At 54.0% G+C, this 18,152-nt stretch overlaps 1 protein-coding gene across 2 annotated transcripts in view; it reads left to right on the top strand.

Annotated features, from left to right (window-relative positions):
- Positions 1–18,152, top strand: part of STK10 (serine/threonine kinase 10) — a 51,921-nt gene that overhangs the window by 23,329 nt on the left and 10,440 nt on the right. For both annotated transcript variants that reach the window (XM_075056943.1, XM_075056942.1), the window contains 7 exons: positions 7,120–7,168; positions 9,509–9,658; positions 11,041–11,113; positions 11,845–12,039; positions 13,080–13,161; positions 14,226–14,360; positions 15,179–15,706. In XM_075056943.1, the coding sequence (XP_074913044.1) occupies positions 7,120–7,168; positions 9,509–9,658; positions 11,041–11,113; positions 11,845–12,039; positions 13,080–13,161; positions 14,226–14,360; positions 15,179–15,706 (1,212 nt within the window). The remainder of the gene's footprint in view (positions 1–7,119; positions 7,169–9,508; positions 9,659–11,040; positions 11,114–11,844; positions 12,040–13,079; positions 13,162–14,225; positions 14,361–15,178; positions 15,707–18,152) is intronic.

The following is an 18,152-nucleotide window of genomic DNA, read 5'->3' as shown; positions in this document are numbered from 1 at the left end:
GTGCGTTTGCTCTGCAGGGGTAAAAAAGGGTGAGGAAGGCGCTGCAGGCTGCGAGTCCCTTTCCGACGGTGGAAGGGCGGCACCGGGTTTTTGTGGCCGAAGCCTTCGCCCTCGGCGGCCGTGGTGCAGGGAGCTCGGCGAGCCGTCCCCGTGGGGCTGGGGGCTCTGTGGGAGGGACTGACCTGCCCGTGCCCCACTGGAGGGGCTGCGGTGGGGGCCGGCGGGGAGAAGGGAAGGGCTCCGCAGCTGCAAAGGCAGCGGCTGTTACTCAACGCGGCCGTCTGTTGAAATTCGGGCAGCGGTACGTGCCTCGCGGTTTTTGCCCACGGTGATGCTGCCTCGGAGCGCTGCCTCAGCTGCCTTCTCGCCTCCCAGCCACCAGTTTCGCTGCGGTGGGAGGAGGATCCAGACTTCCCCCTTTGGGCAATCCCCTTACAGTAAAGTGGGGCCCGATCTCTTGCTGAAAAGCGGCTTTGTAAAATTCACCGTAAGGGGGTTTCTTTCCCCCTTCCCTCCCGCACAGTAGCACAAGCAGGGTCCTCTCGCTCCCCTGTGCTTGTCGTGGGGCTGAGCAAGCCAGTGCCTCCAGTGTGAGGTGGCTTTGGCAGTGGTGTCCATCGCCTGGGTGCATGGGAGGAAGGGTGGGCTTCGCTCGCAGCATCACTGACTCAGCAGATCAGCCCAGCAGGCAGGGTGACCGCAGTGGCAGCGGGGGGTGCTGCTGCAGCGCCTGGGGGTGTCAGGCGGTTGTAGGCGGGAGACCCTGTTAACTGTTTTGTACCGTACTCCCACCTACCCTTCATGTCAGGCAGGTCGTCTCCTCTCTCTGCAGCATCAGGACAGCCTGGAGGCAGCTGGGGCCCCCAACTCGCTCAGGCTTGCTCTCTCTCTTTTTTTTTTTTTTCTTTTTTCCTCTTCCCTTTGTTGCATTTTTGCTGAATGCGAAGGATTTCTGCCCCCTGCCCTGCCACGCTGCCCCTGAATCACAGGAGCGGTTGTTGTTTGCCGCGTTTCTTCCGCTTTTCCGGTAAGCGGGTGGGCGATGCCAGGAAAGCCCAGCGTTCCCTGCTGCCGTACCCACTCGGGCACGTCTGCCCCCGGCACCTTCCTCCCGCCTCTCCCTCCCGGGTCCGTGCATGGTGGCAGCCTGGGGACCTGCCACCCTCCTCCTGGTGCGCTCTCCCTGCAATGGCAGATCTGCACGGGGAAGGACCGAAACCGCTGATGGCAAGCGTGGCTGAGGCCGGCTGTGGCGCACCCTGCTCCTCCTTGCCCTGCTCGAACTCGGAGAGCACGGAGATGGAAGCGACCACTGCTAAAAGCAGCTTCCCCCCAGAACCTTTCTGCCCACTCAGCATCCTGGAGAGAGGGGAGGTGGGACGGGTGCGGTGGGTGGCAAGGAGGCACCCTGGAAAGCGTTCCCTTCCACCAGCTCGGTCTATAAATGGAGCACCATTTACTTTACCGCATTTACATTTCTTCTCTCCCCAGTCCCTCTGTGCCAATACAAGGCAGGAGAGCTGGCAGCTGTGCCAGAGGGTGCTTTCTGCTGTGGGTGGCAAGGACGCCTCTAAGTTACCCCATGAAGGTGGCAGAGCCACGAGGCTGTGCGTGGGCGATGGAGGCTCTCGCGGCAGCAGGATGCTGCGGGTTACCTTCTCCCTGGCGGCAGGCAGCTGCTTAAACAAACAAAATGAAACCCTCTGCTGCAGATTAGGAGAGGAAATTGCTGAAGTACTTCAGTTTTGAAGCAGTTTCTGGGCCAGGCAGAGTGGATCTGGGGGCAGACAGATCCCGGGGACACAGACAACCTCCCGTGCCTGCCGGAGCTGATGCTCAGGGCTCCGCGGGAGGTGGGTGGTTGCAGTGCTTAGCATGGCGTGCACCCATGTAGTAATGGCCTGGGTGCTCTGGAGCACCACTACGACTCCAGAGCAATTGGGCTATTCAACGTGCAACTGCAAAAGCAGCAAAAATCACAGGAAAAGCCCGCAGGCGCCCACCACCTCCAGTGACTTGGGAGCGACTGGGCTGCCAGCCAAGGGCTCCTCCATCCGAAGGGGACCCGGCGGCCTCCCTGCACAGCCCGCTGCGTCGTGGGAAACGCCTGGCTGCCCAGGGCCGCCACCGCCGAGATGAGCTGCCCCCAACTTTCCCAGCTGATGGCTCTCTCCCCCCCCTCCTTTTCTGCCTGGAAGAGGCATTCCTCCAGTACTGCTGCGGAGGGAACAGTTCATGGGCCTCTGCCCTCTGACATGCCAATCGGATGAGTAAGAGCTGGGCTGAGGGTGTGTCTTCTCCTCTTAATTGGGCTTCAATTGCAAACCTCAGTTCAGGGACATCAGCTGTTCCACCCTTGGCGACTGTGCAGTGTTTGGTAAAAATACCTTTCAAGATAAGCTTTTTTTTTCTTCCTTTTTTTTTTTTTAAAGTAGAAGGTTCTAGGAGTTCAAACACACCCAAGAGGCAGGACCAGTCTTGCCCAGGGTGGGAGGAGCGAGCAGGTTCTCCGTCCTACCCAGGAGGACTTCGGTACCTGGGCAGGAGACGTCCCTCCTGGTTTGTCAGACCCAGAAACTGCGCTGGGCTCTAATCCATCCTCGGTTTGGTTTCTGAGTTAGTGTCCCTCTGGGTCTCTCCTGGTGTAAGGTGCTGGAGGGATTCTCCTGGCACAGTGTCTGATCTGCTGTCTTGAGCTGCAAAGTCATGTAATGCTTTTTCATAACGTGTGGTGCCCTCTTACTTGGGTACAGCTTGAAGACCTGTGTCTTTAAGAGCACTTAATTTAAGCCATAGCTGTTTCATACATATGTATGTATGTATATTTATTCTCCTGGGCAACCCCAGGCTCACTGGACCCTGCTTCCTCTCCTCCCAGGCAGTCACTTATTACTTGAGCAGCTGAGAAAAGGGCCCCAACCCCCTCTGCATGCTCTGCTCCCACTTGGGCTACAAAATGCTTCCAGGTCCTGCTGTGCCTAAAGGCAGAATTAGGATGAGCCATGGGAGAAATCAAGGTCACCAGCAAAGCCCTTTAACTTGAGTGGACTTTTGCTTTCAAATTTAAGTTTAAATTTAATTTTGCCCATGCAAAACTTTCTTGAAAGGGAAAGATTATGTAGCTTCTGCATGCTGACATCTGCATTCATGCTGTTTCACTAAAGGTATAGAAGAAAAGGGCCTTTTTTTTTTTTTTTTATAGCAGTGCTCAAACTGTGGTACAAAGGGTTTGAGAGGTAGTGAGAGCGGGTTCCTTTCTCTGTCTCTAAACCAGCTGCCCAAATCTGTTCCTGTGCGTGCAGCTCGTGCGTCCCTGTCGAGCTGCAAATGAGCCCAGCGCGGTGGCTGGGTTTCTTGGCGGTGGTGTCGGAGCTGACACCACGGGGCCCTGGCTGTGCTGGAAGGCAGCCGTCAGTCGGTCGTGTTGCTCCTATAGCTCAGGAATGGGAGCTAGTGGCAAATTTTGCTCGTGCCTGCGAAGTGTAGTTGCAACCGCCTATGGACTGAAAAACTAAAATGCTGATGGCGTGTAATCCGCGGGACTGATAACAGCTTTGAGGTGGCAGCAGGAGGGAGAACTCTGGTTGCTGCTGCGTGTGCGCTCTGGCAGCCCAGTGCAGCGGAGGGGCTGGGCAGCCTTCGGCGAGGAAGTCCCTGGATTTCTTGTGCGGAGGAAATCATTACGAACAGGATGTTTGCTCCAGCCCGGTTCCAGGCTGCTCGCCGCAGACCCTGCAGCGGGTGCTCAGACCCCCCTCGCCTGGACCCTACGCAGATGGAGGGGGAGGTGTGGGTGCTCCCGCCAGCTCTAATTAGTGTGAAGGAGCTGCTTTCAGGATGTCAGCGTTGGGGCAGAGACCCCCATGGGTCTCGTATCTCTGGTTCACGAGACCGCGGGAGCTTTTTTGGCACTGGGTGTGCGAAACCTCTGTTTTGCGGTGCTGCCGTGCCTCTGCAGCGAACCCTGTGCTGGGTCCCTGGTCTTGCAGGTCGCAGGGAGTTTGCTGGGGACAGCCGAGCACAGCGCAGGCAGCCGGCCAGCGTGGCTTTGAGAGGTGACGTGAGATTGTCACTAGAGCAGTTACTGCTCCAGCTGTGGCTTGGGGACACCTCAGTAAAGGAGTAGTCAGCCCATATACCAAAGCACATGGAAACAGCCCTAAGCAAAGAGTTAGACTCTTTGCAGCCCTTGGGTAGATCACCAGCCTCCTGGCTGCACAGATGCACAGGCTCTTGTCAACAGTTCTCTTCTGAGATCCTCCCAACCCGTTCCGGAGCAGCAGGCTGCCCGCCCAGGGTGTCAGCTACCACCTACCCGCCCCGGTCCCCACTGCGGGTCTGGGGAGGGTGCCTGCACAGCCGCCGCTCTCCGCAAGCTTCCTGCATCCCCCGGCTCGTACACAGAGACAGCCCTGTGCTGCTGCCACCAGGCCTTCCTACCTGCTGCAATGGTAAAATGTTTTTTTTTCAGGATGGCCCTGCTCCTGGAAGGAAGTGTGTGTGATGTATGCGCTATGGGATTGCCAGTTGCATTTGTTTAAATCAGGTTTTCTGGGCTGAAACGAGCCCATTAAGTTTTTGGATGTTCAGACAATCTGGCCACACCCATAAATTATTCTTTGGCATCTCTGCCCTTGTTGAAAATGCATATTTTTAAGTTTTCCATATTTCCCATATTCCTAGTGCCTGGCTTGCAGCCTGCTGTGCCTGCATAAACATACATGGTCATGCTGGTTCAGATGGACTGATTTCCCTAATTTTCTCATTGCTAGACCGCGAACCCAAATGAAACTTTGTGAGATGAAATGCATCCCACACAGATCCAGAGTAGGGTGCATTGTGCTTGGCCCTTCCTCGTTTAAAAGCTCAGCATGTCTGCCCAGAGCACATTTCAGCTGTGCGAGCTGGGTGCCTGGTAGGAAACCTCAGCACAGCATCTGCCCAGGGCTGGGGGGGATCGCGTTGGGCTCCCAGGGACTCTGCTGACCAGGGCAGCTGTGGCTGTTAGCCAGCTGGGTGCCCTCTGTGTTGGGTGGTCTGGCAGAGGACAGGTCCCACGGGCAGGATCATGGTATCGCTGTGCGGAGGTGCTGTCACAGGGCTGGTTGTGCCAGCAGAGCCCCACACGTCCCCTCAGCCTCCCAGAGCGAGGGCAAGCCCTTGCCCTCCCAGTTGGCAGGTTGGCATTGGTGTGGGGCTTGTTTGGGGTTTGCTTCTGGCACTTTGGGCTCCGAGGAGTGCAGGAAGGGCTGGTGTCCACTGGTGGTGGTAGTCTGCTCTGATGAACATGATGAGGAACTATAAAAATACTTTGTTGAAATGAGCCTCCTAGAGCTGTGTTGGGGTCATGGTGGGGCACAGGAGTCCAGTGGGGATCTCTGTGCCTGGGGAGACCATGGCAGGAGGCAATTATTTCCTTTCCCTTTGCTAGTGAAGCTGCTGATGCTCTGGTTTAAAGTATAAACTCAAGCAAGAAAAAAATGTGTTGACATGGCCCATTTGTGTGAGGGCTCTGCTGTCCCGCTGGTTTCTTCCCTTCCAGGCTCCTGCTCAGGTCCGAATTGTGTGTATTTATTCTCCTGGTTTGCAAATGGTTCGACTGTCTTCCCAGTTGCTTCTCTCCATCTGCCTGCCCCAAACGCTTCCCCAGCCCTGGCCTCTGGTTATTCTTCTCTGCTTCCTCTGACGGTGCCTGTGTCGCACTGCCCAACCTGCCTGGGTTTCTTTTCTCAGCATTGTCTCCCCTCTGACTCTTGGGCCTGGGCCAGTCCTCGCAGGGCAATTCAAGGTTTGCTGCATCCCAGCACCTGATCCTGCTCCCTCTTCTCCTCCAAAACAAAGCAGTTGTGTCTTCCACCACGATCCAGGTCAATAATAGCATTTGCCTTGTCCACATGTAGGAACTGCAGGACGAAAGGGTGGGATGTGGCTTGCCTGAAGCTGCAGGATTAGACCATGGGAAAGAGGGACCCTGAACCTTCTCCCCTCTCTCCCCTCAGCTCCTGGTCCAGTGCTTAGAGCTGTGTTGAATAACATGATGTCCACTTTGAAGGGCTTAGAGAGCTGTGCTGGTAAACACTGCCTTTGGTTTGTTCAGTCGTTGTCCTCAGAATAACTCTGGCATTTCACCTCTCCGGTATGTTGCTCTGTGTCGCCTCGACAAGGAGAGGAGCTTGTTGGGGAGGTGAAGCATCTCTTGTCCCTCGTAACCTCTGGCTGCTTGAAATTTTAATCTGTTTATCTGAGCAGCCTCATCTGCCCCGAAGGCGAGCAGGGGCTGGCACTGAGCCTTACCCCGGCAAGGGCTCTGGCTGAGTTTGTGCAGAGGTGAGGGGAAAGAGGACCCACATCCCGGAGGTGCCGGGGAAGAGCCCACCCAGTGGGTGCTGCCCACCCTGCGGGGGGACAGCAGGGGCCAGGCAGGCAGGTGTGGGCGACGGGCAAGACTCTGTGTACGTCCCTGGGAGAGAAACAGTATCAATATGGTGAATGTACTCGACCTCTTTATTGACATAGTTTCCCTTCAAATTGCTCAAAATCGAGAGAGCAATGAACTACTGAGCAATGGGGGAGGAAAAAAAAGTGAAAAAAAATTAAAGACCCAACAGCCCTCTCCATCTCTTCTTCGCCAATTTGCCAAAGAAAATCCTGCCTGATTTCTCCCAGCCACGTCAGCTCCCAGCTATGACAGCTATCTCATCCTGTTGGCAAGGCTTCTCTCTCTAGCAGCCCGTGCTTCAAAATGCAATGGGAAGAGATGTAAACAGAGAGGAAGGAAGATGGAGCTGAAGCTGGCTGTTCGGGGTAGGCGTCCAGGTACAGGGCCAGGCACGACTGCTCTGGGGGTGTTGCGGCGATGGGGACGGTCCCTCCGAGATGGCTGCTGTAGGCGGCGTGCAGGATCTGGCCCCAGGGCTTGGGTGATGGTTTGTGCTGGGGCTGCCTGGGACATGTGTCCTGGGGAGCACCGAAGCCTCTGCGTCACCGTGTGGGGCAAAGGGGTGGCTTTGCCATGCGAGGAAGCAGAATCCAATGCTTTTGTCTCCTCTTCCCTACCCGGTGGGCTTTGCTTAGTGTGACGTGGACGGGACTTTAATTCCTCTCTCCTTGTTTCCCCAGATCATGATTGAGTTCTGCCCAGGCGGGGCGGTGGATGCCACCATGCTGGGTGAGTGCAGCGCGTGGTGCCGGGCTCTTCTCCATGCTCAGGGCGATGCCCACAAGGCGTCTCCAGCCTTCTGGCACACTTTCAGGGGCAACCTTCGGACAGACGGCAGACGGGGGTGCCCCAGCTTCTCCAGCTACCATTTGTCTCCCATGAGTTTGCCTATTTTCATACCCGGAGCAGAAGGTGTGGCAGCCCTGGGGTGTTTCTTGAGCTACTTTGATGTCCTTTTGTGATTTAAATGCTGCTGGGATCAGCAGATCACAAGGCATGGGGAGAAGGGAGAGTCTGGCTGGAAGGGAAAGATGGCTTTAAATATTTATCTGCTGGAGGCTCCGGGTGCTTGGGATCTCGTTCCCACAGCTTCCTGGGAAGGGCAGCGGGGCCGAGATGTTTAATCTGGGTGCCTGTTGCAATGAATCTCCCAGGATCTTCTTGCTGACTTCTCCATGTGATATCGGTCATCTGGTGAAGCAGCAGAGCGTCGGAATAAACTGCAGTTTGCAGTAATTCCTGGAATCTTCCCATTTTTAACTCCTCCCTTCCACATAGAGCCGCTGGGACTGGGAGTATGTGGGTGTTCCCCAAAACAGCCCTGGCTGGTGCCACAGCCCCTCTGTGCCAGGGCTGTACGGACCCCGGGGCAGGGTGACATCCCCTCTGCAGGGTGCTCTGACATCCTCTTGCCTCGAGCCCTAGGACAGAGCTGCATCTCCCCGGGGGTTACTCCCTTTCAGCTCTGGTATTTCCAAAGGCCTTGCTTTCTTTTTATTTCCAGGAGAAGTATGGACCCAAATGTGTCATCTTCGATTCAGGCCCTAAAACTTAAGTTTCCTAAAGGAGGCACCTTTAAAGCAGGTTCAAACCACTTCATGAAAAAATACCTGTTCTGAAGCACTGGAGGGGATGATGCCTTCCCCCTGGAAAACCTCAACAGGGGTGCCCTGTCTCTTGGGACACAAAAATCCGCCTGAGCATTTGTGGGGCCTTGTCCATGGCAGTCGGTCTCTGGAGGACCTGGGAAGGGGGAGCAGAGAAAACCATGAGCAAGTGGTCTGGCTGTAGTGCCGTCACCCCTGAATGAGGGGCAGGAGGAGCTGCAATTCAGAGCTCAGGAATGCTCCTGGCATTAGTAAATTCAGAGTTGCCGAATGCTGCCTGTTCTACCTCCCCATCCCCACCAGCAACTGGCGTTTGCTTTTGAAATCTTTTGTACAAAACCTGTGGCCCAGTGCACCTCACTTTTGCCAGATGCTCCAGGGAGAGTGAAAATCATCAGCTTTCCCCAGAGCGAGGGAGATCTTGGTGAGGAAGAGGAGGAACAAAGTGGCTGACTCGGCATCCCCCAGCCTGTGGTTAAGATCTTTGCTCTGAACGAGCATCTGTCCCGGTTGCTGGGGTCCATCCGTCAGCCCCTATCCTGGCCGTGCAGTTCGGGCAGTTGGAGTTGTCTAAGGCTTGGTCTGCTCTGCGGCACGCTCAGCCGTGCTGGAGGAGGGATCTGCACTGCAAAGGGCTTGCAGAGGGAGGGAGGGAAGCTCGGACGATGCTAACCATCTGGAAGTTTGATGGTTTGCAGAGCCATCGCCTTGGAAAGCGGTCTCGGATGCTAAAGGTGGCCGGGCAGAGCTTAGCAGGGAGGTCGTCCCAGTGGTCGCGTGTCCCCGCAAACTTCAGAAATAGGGACAGACAGTGGGGTATGAACTGGTGTGCTGGTACCTGGTGCTACCTGAAAATACCAGCTCAGAGCAGTAGGGATAACGCTGGTTAGCATTTTATTGCTTGTTGCTTTGGGAAGTGGCATGTCCCTCCTGATGTACAGGGGGTTACGCTGCATCTCTGCCGCGGGGGTAGCTCCCTGGGGGATGAGAGCGTGGCTGCGTATGGAGCTGCTGAGTGTTCACGCCTGTGTTTGACCCTGCTGCCGCCTGAGCCAAGTTCAGCTCCCTCCTGTCTGCAGCATTGTCCTCATGCTGGGCAAGGCCCAGCTTGTCTGCAGGGAACCATTTCCCAAATCGGTGGGAAACTCGCAGTTCAGACCCCCGTCGCAGGCATGCCTGGCCCCCCCCTCCTCGTCCCCCTCACCCGCTGGGCCAGATGCCTCAGCCGTGCATCCCTGGGAGGGAGCTATAAACCAGCAGCTCCAAGCAGGCAGGCATTGTGCTGAGTGCTGGCTTAGGGAATAAATTATCTTAACAAGCTGATTTGCATTGGTGTCCCGCTGCTTTGACACATGGACAGTGGTTTTTAAGTGGTCTGCTGGGTAGCCCATGCCTTCCTGCTGCTCAGGTGGAGCATCGCTCAAATCCCTGTCCTGTTTAATGGTTCTTTCCCTCCCCACAGAGCTGGACCGGGGCCTGACCGAACCTCAGATTCAAGTGATTTGCCGCCAGATGTTGGAAGCCCTCCATTACCTCCACAGCAAAAAGATCATCCACCGTGACCTGAAGGCAGGCAACGTGCTCCTCACCCAGGATGGGGACATCAAGCTCGGTGAGCTGCGCGGCACAGGAGCGCGGCAGGCGCTTGCTGGGCTCAGCTCGTTGGGAGAGCTGCCGTGGGCGATGGTGCTGCTTGGGACCATTTCACGCTACGCTAATGACAGCCACGTGCTGCTGGGAGCTGGATTGTAGTGTTTGGCTGTGCCCGAGCCTGGGGGGGATTGAAGGATGCTCTCTGCCCTGCCTCCAGGACATCAGCTGCTTGTCTGCTGGCTGATGAGCTCAGGCAGGAGAAGGTGGGGGAAAACTTCGTGTTGTTTTGTGGGAGGCCAAATCTACCATCGAGCTGTGGGCTGTGCTTAGCCCCCAGCCGGGCACCAAGACTCGCCGAGTCAGGCCCTTGACGGACTTTACTTTTGTGAATTTGCTTAATCCCTCTTTGGACTCGATTTTTATGCTCTTTGGCCTGCTGAGCATCCCGTGCAGGGTGCCAGTTGGCAGGGCTGGGAGCTGGAGGAGTTTGTCTTATCTCCAGAGCAGGTCTGGTGGTGACAGGGTGAGTTTTGCCAAAGGGTTGCTTTGCCAACTCGCTATGGGCTTGAGTTAAATTGGCATCCAGCTACCTGCTGGGGGATGAGAAGGTAGCTTTGTCTGTAGGAACTGGTCAGAAAGGTGCAGAGGGGTGCCAGCAGCTGTGGGGTGTTCTTGGCATGTGTCTGTGGGTGCCAGTAGAGACCGGCCAGCCTGGGAAGATGGAAACCTTCCTGCGGCCATGGGTTGTGCTCCAGTGTGAAAACACACTACTGGCTTGGGCCAAGGGTGACCCACAGTCAGGGACACCCTGAGCCTAGGGTACAGATGGATAACAGCTCCTCCAGAGCTCATCAGGGACATCTCGGAGAGCAAACTGACCTGAAGTGGGCTCGGTACCCTCTGCAAGTCTTACCGATTTGATTTGGGTTGGCTTCAGCAGCTCTCTATAGAAGGGGCAAAATCAGGGAAAGGCATCATGCAGTGGGTGATGTGCATAGGACTGAAGGGAAGAGAAAGAATGTAACAGGACTTTGGTTTTTCTGGTGTAAAATGAGACTTTTTGCTATGAAATAGCAGTCCTGAAAGTAATCTGCCGCGGAGCTGTTTTTGTTTGTTTGTGGAAAAGATCTTGACTTCCCTCTAGATGTGTAGGGTTTGGGTTACAGTAGGGATGGCTTTTTATGCCCCTGTCATATAGTACATGGGAGGGGAAGGTCCCTGGTGGTTATGTACCCAAAAGCAAATTTAATTTCTGATGCTCAGTTTAGAGGAAACAGCACGTTGTATCATGTTCTTGCCTTAAATGTGTGTTTGCTTTTAAATCTGCGTTTCAGCCAAGTGTGCTAATTCAGAAGGGTCTTTCAGTTTTCCTACGGCATCTAATGTTACTGCTCTTTGCAGCTGACTTTGGAGTGTCTGCCAAAAACATTAAAACCTTGCAGAAGCGAGACTCCTTCATTGGGACTCCTTACTGGTGAGTGACCTGCTTGCTAAGAAATCCCGTGTTTATGAGGAGCTTCACTCTTCTGAAAATCAGGCTTGCTCAGAAACGGGGAGCCGATGGCCTTTGGGGTGCGTTGGACCATAGCGCCTTACCGAGCATGGGTGGGAGGATTTTAACAAGGAGTCTGGGCCGGTGTCCACACGTGCAAGGGTTTTGCTTGCCTGAAGGGAGCTGTGAGCAACCTCGGAGGTGCAGTAGTGTTGCCCGGTGTCACGGTACCCTGAGCCGGCCAAGGGGCCACCATGCTTCAGGCTTGGAGGAGCGAGGGACACGCGTGTGCTCGCGTGTGTGCGCTCCCCGCTTCCCCCCACCCCGGGGGGTGGAGTGGGCTTTGAAGCGACTCCAAGCACATGGGAACGACTCCTCGCTCCAGAAACGCAATCTCTAAATCACCCGACTTGCTGAAGGAATGGAATCGGCGAGGATTAATTTATTGTCTGAAGCAACATCCGCGCCAGATGTCAATGGCCTGGGGGTTTCCATGGGCTGCCTGGGCTGTCTTGGCTGGCCTGCAGAAGAGGGAGGGGGTTGCACCCCTTAGAAAAGATGCTGCTGCTTCTGAAACCCAGAGCTCGGAGGAAAGGATGTTTTTATGTGATGCTGTGGATTATTTAAAGCATTTAACTGCTGCTGCAAGGCTCACACTGTGTGGCAGTGGTGTCATCCCTCCCCATCTCTGCTCCTTCCTCTGCCCCTCGCAGGATGGCCCCGGAGGTGGTGATGTGCGAGACCATGAAGGACACTCCGTACGACTACAAGGCGGACATCTGGTCCCTGGGAATCACGCTGATTGAAATGGCCCAGATCGAGCCACCCCATCATGAGCTCAACCCCATGAGAGTGCTGCTGAAGATTGCCAAGTCTGACCCCCCCACGCTCAGCTGCCCTTCCAAATGGTGAGGGGGTTCGGGCAGCAGAGTACACGTTTCCCAACTTACACAGTATTTCAAGAGAGGAAAAATAGTCGTTTCTAGCAGTATTGTTTAATTTGAGAACGCGTTGTAGGATTCTAGCTGTATTCTAGGTCCAGCTGTGTGCTAGAGCCCCGAGAGCACTGCTGGCTGAAGGCAGGCTGCTCGGCGCTGCCTGTGCCGTGACCGTGCTGACGGTGTGCAGGCAGCACGGGGGGAGCTGCTGCCCACCCACAGCCCTGCTGAAGCGAGAGTGATCCTTGGCTGTTTTCAAAACATCCTGGTTTTGTATGAAAGGCAAATTTTCCTCTAAACCTGGAGATGGCCAAGAGCTCCAGAATTTCTTTCCTGGAGTCTGGAAGGCCTCTTATGCATTTAAAAAAAATCCAATCAGTTAATTTTTTTAATTTTTTTTTTTTTTTAAATCATGATAAAACATGCTGCATGATAGCCAGCAGCAAATTACTGGGAGAGCACTGGAGTCACAAGTGTTGTTACAGCAGTTCAGGTAGCAGGCAGGGTGGGAGCGCTTCCTCTGGAGCAGCTCAGAAGCCACAACTGGGTCAGTACGTGCTCTGTATCTCAGAGCTGCGCTTTGCAGGTTGAGGGTGCCCTTCTGTGGGGTTCCTGGTCCTTCACAGCCATCCTTTCACACTGTGGCTGTGGGGATGGGTCCTGGAGCACCCTTTTGCACAAGCAGCTCTTCCCATGGGCTCCCTTTGGAGGATAACTGCTGGTGTCTTCTCCGATCTCTCCACCTTGGCCCTGGGGTACAGTGGCTGGTGCTCAGTCCCACTGTCTGTTGCCATCCCAGCTAAGGCAAAATCCAGTCCCTCACTTGACCACATTGCCGATTCTCTTACGAATAATCAGAACAACTGAGCACAGGATTTCCCGTGCTAGGAGTGAAACGGTGATTGTGGCTCGTTGCAAACTGGGGCACAACCTGCAAAGGGGTTGAGCAGCCCCTGTGGTGTGTGAGGCCTTTCCCTTTCTGAGCTTCTCATGAATGGCTGTGGTTTAAGGTCGCTGGAGTTCAGAGACTTCCTGAAGACAGCGCTGGACAAGAACCCGGAGACCCGGCCCAGTGCCGCCCAGCTGCTGGAGGTAGGGACCAGCACCACCCCTGGGTCTGCGGCTGGCGTCCGTGTCTCCCTGGGTCTGCGAGTGTCTGAACCACCTGCGTCTGTACAGCCTGCTTCTCCTTAAGGAGGGTTAAAAAAAAAAAAAAGCGCTTATGGGCCCTAGACTGGTTTCAGATAACTTTTGTCTAGTTTAGAAAGTTCATAGTACTTTTGAGCCACTAAAATGCTCCAAACATGAACGGCAATGTTTTTGCCTTTGGAGCAAACTGCAGAGCGCCTATGGACACCAGCTGGAATAGAAATGGCTCCCGTTGCCTAAAAATGCCCACGTGGCAGCCAGCTTAGAATGATACCTGGTTATCCCAGATTTAAATTCAACTCCTTTCCTTTACTCCCGTCCCCTTTCAAAATAATAGCAAAAACCTGGAAGATGCTTTTCCCCACCGACTGCAAATGCTTTCGCTCTGCAGCACTGGCAGTCTGGCTGCACGCTTCCAGTCCTGCACCCAAGTCAGCGGGGAAAAAATGTGCAACAGTTTCTGCAAACCCGAGGGACTCCCCAGCCTTTTGCTGAAGCTCAAGACGAGCACCCCACTGTGTGCACTGAGCGATTCGAGCCCGATTTCAACTCAGCCTTCCCCATGCTCTGTTTGCACCCAGGGATCCTGCAGGCTGGTGGCACTCTGCCGTGCTCCGGAGCTCAGCCTGCCTGCAGCGAGGGGGGACGTCTCCTCTGCAGCAAGAGCCCCTTGTTTAAGTGGAACCAGTGCTTTTGTTTGGGGGATGTTAACGTAAAGCAGCTTTGCAGAACACCACGCTTTGAGCATCTGTTTACAGAGCTGGCGCTTAACCTCGGCATTGTGTTCTCTCTTGTTCTCCCTCATATGTGCAGCACCTATCTGTAACTTCATCTGGGGGGTTTAAGCCTGGTGACACTGGCAAGAACCGTGTCCTTGGGTCTTTGCAGTTGTTTTAAAGCAAGAAGTGGTCCTTGCCATCGCCATCCCCATGCGGTCACTCAGCCGTGAGCTCACAAAGTCTGTTTTTTGGCCACCTCACGCATGTGCGTTGTGCTTGGCTTTTCAGCATCCCTTCGTCAGCAAGGTGACCAGCAACCGGGCCCTACGCGAGCTGGTGGCCGAGGCCAAGGCTGAGGTGATGGAAGAGATTGAGGACAGTCGGGATGAAGCGGAAGAAGATGACTCGTCGGAGTCTGCCTCGGTGAGCACTCCCGGCCCCGTGCTGGCAAGTTTGCCAGTGCGGCTGTGGTGGGCGAAAGAGCCCAGCAACTTTTCTAGGCTCCAAAAAGCTGGTTTACAGCTATTCTAGGCCCCATCAGGTGGAGGGGAAAGCGGTTGCTTGGCCAGGGAGGGGCTGTTTTTCAGTGGCTGCCAAGGGCAATGAGAAACAATGATGCTGGCTAACAGGAGGGGCTTACAAGAAGTGTTTAAAAAAAAAAAGGAAAAAAAAAGAAAAAAAGAAAAAAAGAAAAAAGGAAAAAAAAAGAAAAAAAAAGAAAGTAGGCCCTGGTACAGGCTGGAGAGGCTGGAGTGGACACACCACCAGCAGCATGTGGCACAGCAGTGAGGCACCACCAGCCCTAGGAGGGAGCTCGGCAAATCTGCCCCTGAGCTGGGCTCTTTGAAGGGGACATCTCAAGGCTGCCTGGGCAGCTTTGCTGGGCGACGTGCCTCGACCTCCCTCATCTGTGGCAAAGGACAGTGGTTAATCCATGGTGGAGTTAGCCACGGGAAAAGGTGTTTGATTTGCAAGCTCCTAGGCTGCGTCTTAAGAACTTGCAGGTTCTGGAGCTTCCTTGCTGTGCTGTTTCCTTCCAGCCAGTGTCCATAGTCCTTGGGACCACAAACCTGGAGAAAAATAAAAGTATCCCAGGGCAGATGTCCTAAAAGGGAAGATTTCCTCCCAATAACTCTTTAACTGTGGGTGACTTTGCTCTGATGCGTGGGGAATTGCCGCTCTTGCAGTTGCGTTAAAGTGGTGGTGCAAAACCCAACACCTTCCCTTCTCTGTCTTTCCAGCCCCCTGGTAAGCACAAGCGAGACCCTTCTGAGGCGAGTCAGCTGAGTTTTGATGCGGAAAAGCCTCCGGACTCTTCCTTGCCCAAGGCAGCGAACGGGCCTGTGGGGACTGGCAAGGAGACCACAGATGGACAGAGCGATAAAGTCTCAGATGAAGGAATAAGCAGTGACAATTGCAAACTGGAGAGCAACCGCTCCACAAAAAACACCTCGGCCACCCAGGGCAAACCAGACATCATCTCACAGCCTGGACGGGTGGGTAACTCAACAGAGGGGGACAAGCAGCCCGGGTCAGGGAGAAAGGAGCGGAAGAGCATCGGGGAGCATCCGGAGAGCAGTCACCTGGAGAACTTCACAGAGGAGAAGCTTGCCAACGGGAGTTTGGATCCCCCAGCTCCCTTCCCTGGCAACCGTTCCAAAGGGGATTCGGATTCTGGCAGCACTTCAGCCTCTGAAAGCATGGACCTCACCATCTCCCTGTCTGCTGACCTGTCCCTCAACAGAGAGAGTGGCTCCATCTCCCTGAAGGTAAGAGTGGTGGGCAAAGGGTGTGGAGAAGGAAGGGCAGCAAACCCCTGTTAAAAAGTGCTGAGGGGTTTTTTTCCCCCCTTTTTAGCCAAGTCCCTGAAATTCAGATCCTTTCCTTGAGAGGCTGTACACGTACACACTTGACCACAGCCCCTAAACGCCTTCCTGAGAAAGCAGCGTGCTGTACTCTAGATGAGGTTGATCTTTGACTTGAGGAGAACGTGAGTTGCCCCTAGTCTTCCCTGTGCCTGAAGGTGGGGAGCAGGTAAAGCAGGAGCGGACAGAGGCTGGATGAAGACAGAGGGTCCAGGAATCTTGCTTGAGCACAATGCTAAAGACCACCCAGGTGCCTCCCCAGTGCTATTTGGTGAGATAGCTGGAAAGGCTGGCCGCAGCACTTGCTATGTGAGCATCCAGGCTTGGAGCTCTGCAAGTAAACACAGGGCCAGCAAGGAGGGAAGAAACCCACCTCTATGCAAAGCCTTCGATGGCTTGTTTTCCCTGTTTATGGGACGCCTGTCCCAGCTGGGCTCAGGGCAGCCCAGCACATACTGCTGGGTTAAGCTGTGCCATGGGCACATGGCACGTTCTCAAGTGAAGGAGAAGCTCTTGGTGGAGCTGGTGCAGGTACGTGTGTCCTCTGCTGTCCCAGGCCACTGAAATCTAAGGGAAGTCTGATGTTTTGTAGCTATTTTGGGTCCGTGAGAAGTGTGAAGTAACTGTGCCACTCACCCAACTTGTGCAGACGTACACAATCAGAACAAGGACAAGTATGAAACCCAAAACGTGATTTCCTAAACTTTATCCATTTCCCATCACTCTGCTGCTCTTTCCTAGAACACCTAGCCCCAGGAGAAGGCTTATTTGGGGTGGTGCCTCTAATTTTTTCCAACCTGCTGTATATCTGGCCTGGTTTGTGTCAGCAGTGACTTGCATGAAGACCTCCCAGGCTTCTTGGCTTTTGCTAAAGCTTTCTGGAGGCTGGGAATGCTTGTGAGCCAGAGCTGGCCAGGTCAGCATGGCTTAGAGGAAGAGGCAAAATAACTGGAATGATACTTGCTGAGCTTCAGAAGAAGAAATGTGTGTGACTTGAGGGGGCAGAGTGATGCATTGCACAAGATCTTCATCCAATTGCCTGCATGAGTGATAGCTTCCCAGCACAGAAACGTGCCCCAAAACCATTCTCCGCAAAACTTTCCTCCCCTCCTGTCTCCTGCTGTGAGCATGAGAGCCAGCATCCCCTGCAGGAGCCCTCAATCAATGTGGATCCCTAATGAGGGAAGTGTGATGCTCTTGCATGGCAATTTACCCCTCCTCACTGCCTTTCCCGTGACACCTGGTCTGTTTGAGGCCAGCCAAAGATGAATATGATGCCATGTGTGTGATTGCTCTTCCCCAGCTGGTCCCCTAGAAGGGGAAAGGAGTTTTTTTCGTTTTACAGGCAGTAAGTCTCAAAGAGATAGATGGTCATATTAGATCACGGTTTGAATGGCCCCAGCCAGACGTAATGCTCAGAACAAACTAAATGGCATCTCTCCAAGCAAGCCATTCAAGCAGAGCTGTTCTCCAGGAGTGATGCTGCTGGAGGGCCCTGGGAAAAACACTCTGCTGAAGCCTCTGCTTTGCACAGTGAGCTGTGAGTGCACGGGGGAGTACCAGGCTGTACTGCTCCCTCCTCACCCTGGCTCCTTGCCCAGGCTTAGCTTTGTGGGGTTAAACTCCCCTGCTCTGCCCTTGCTCATGTTCCTGGTGCCACTGGGTTTCAGGCACAGGGTGCCAGGCAGCTTGCAGCAAGAGAAGGGTCAGTAAGGAGTTAAACCATTTCTAGTTGTAAACATTAACTATTACCTGCTTTTTATCACAGACTAAACTGCAAAGTTAAGGTGACTCTTTTATTACCAGACTCCTTTTCTAGTTGCTTATAGTTTAGTCTAAAAAAAAAAAAAAAACAAACCAGTTTTGGCAAAAAGTATCCAGGTCTGTTTTTTCTTTTTTTAGAAAGATTAGGGATAAAAAATCTAAAGATGAGTTTTGGAGGCTGTAGCTGGCAGAGAAAACAGTCAGAAATAGGCAGAAGGAGATGGATAGGGTTTTGAAAAGGTAAACCAAACTTTCTCAGATACAACTGTTTCTGGAGGGAACTCCTTCTTTTGAGTATCTAGCTTGAATTTCTGAAGCCTGACCTACATGGATACTGGGAGTTCACAGCTTTGGCTGAAGCCCTTGGGAGCTGGAAGAGGCACACTGGGATGTGCGCTGTGAAGTGTGGTCAGTGGGGACTCAAAGTCAGCATCCCGTATGACCACAGTTTCTCAGACTGTTCTCTGGAGAATAATTTACTTTACAGGAATGCTTGAAAATGTATTTAGTTGTGTTCCAGAGAGGATGCTGGCCTGCTAATGAGAGATAACGGAAAAGACCAGGCGAAAATTAATAATTCTGGTTT

This window comes from Buteo buteo, chromosome 24 (genome assembly GCF_964188355.1).
Source record: "Buteo buteo chromosome 24, bButBut1.hap1.1, whole genome shotgun sequence".
Classification (NCBI taxonomy): Eukaryota; Metazoa; Chordata; class Aves; order Accipitriformes; family Accipitridae; genus Buteo; species Buteo buteo.
Note: the sequence above shows the minus strand (reverse complement) of the source record. Positions and strands in the feature narration are given on the sequence as shown.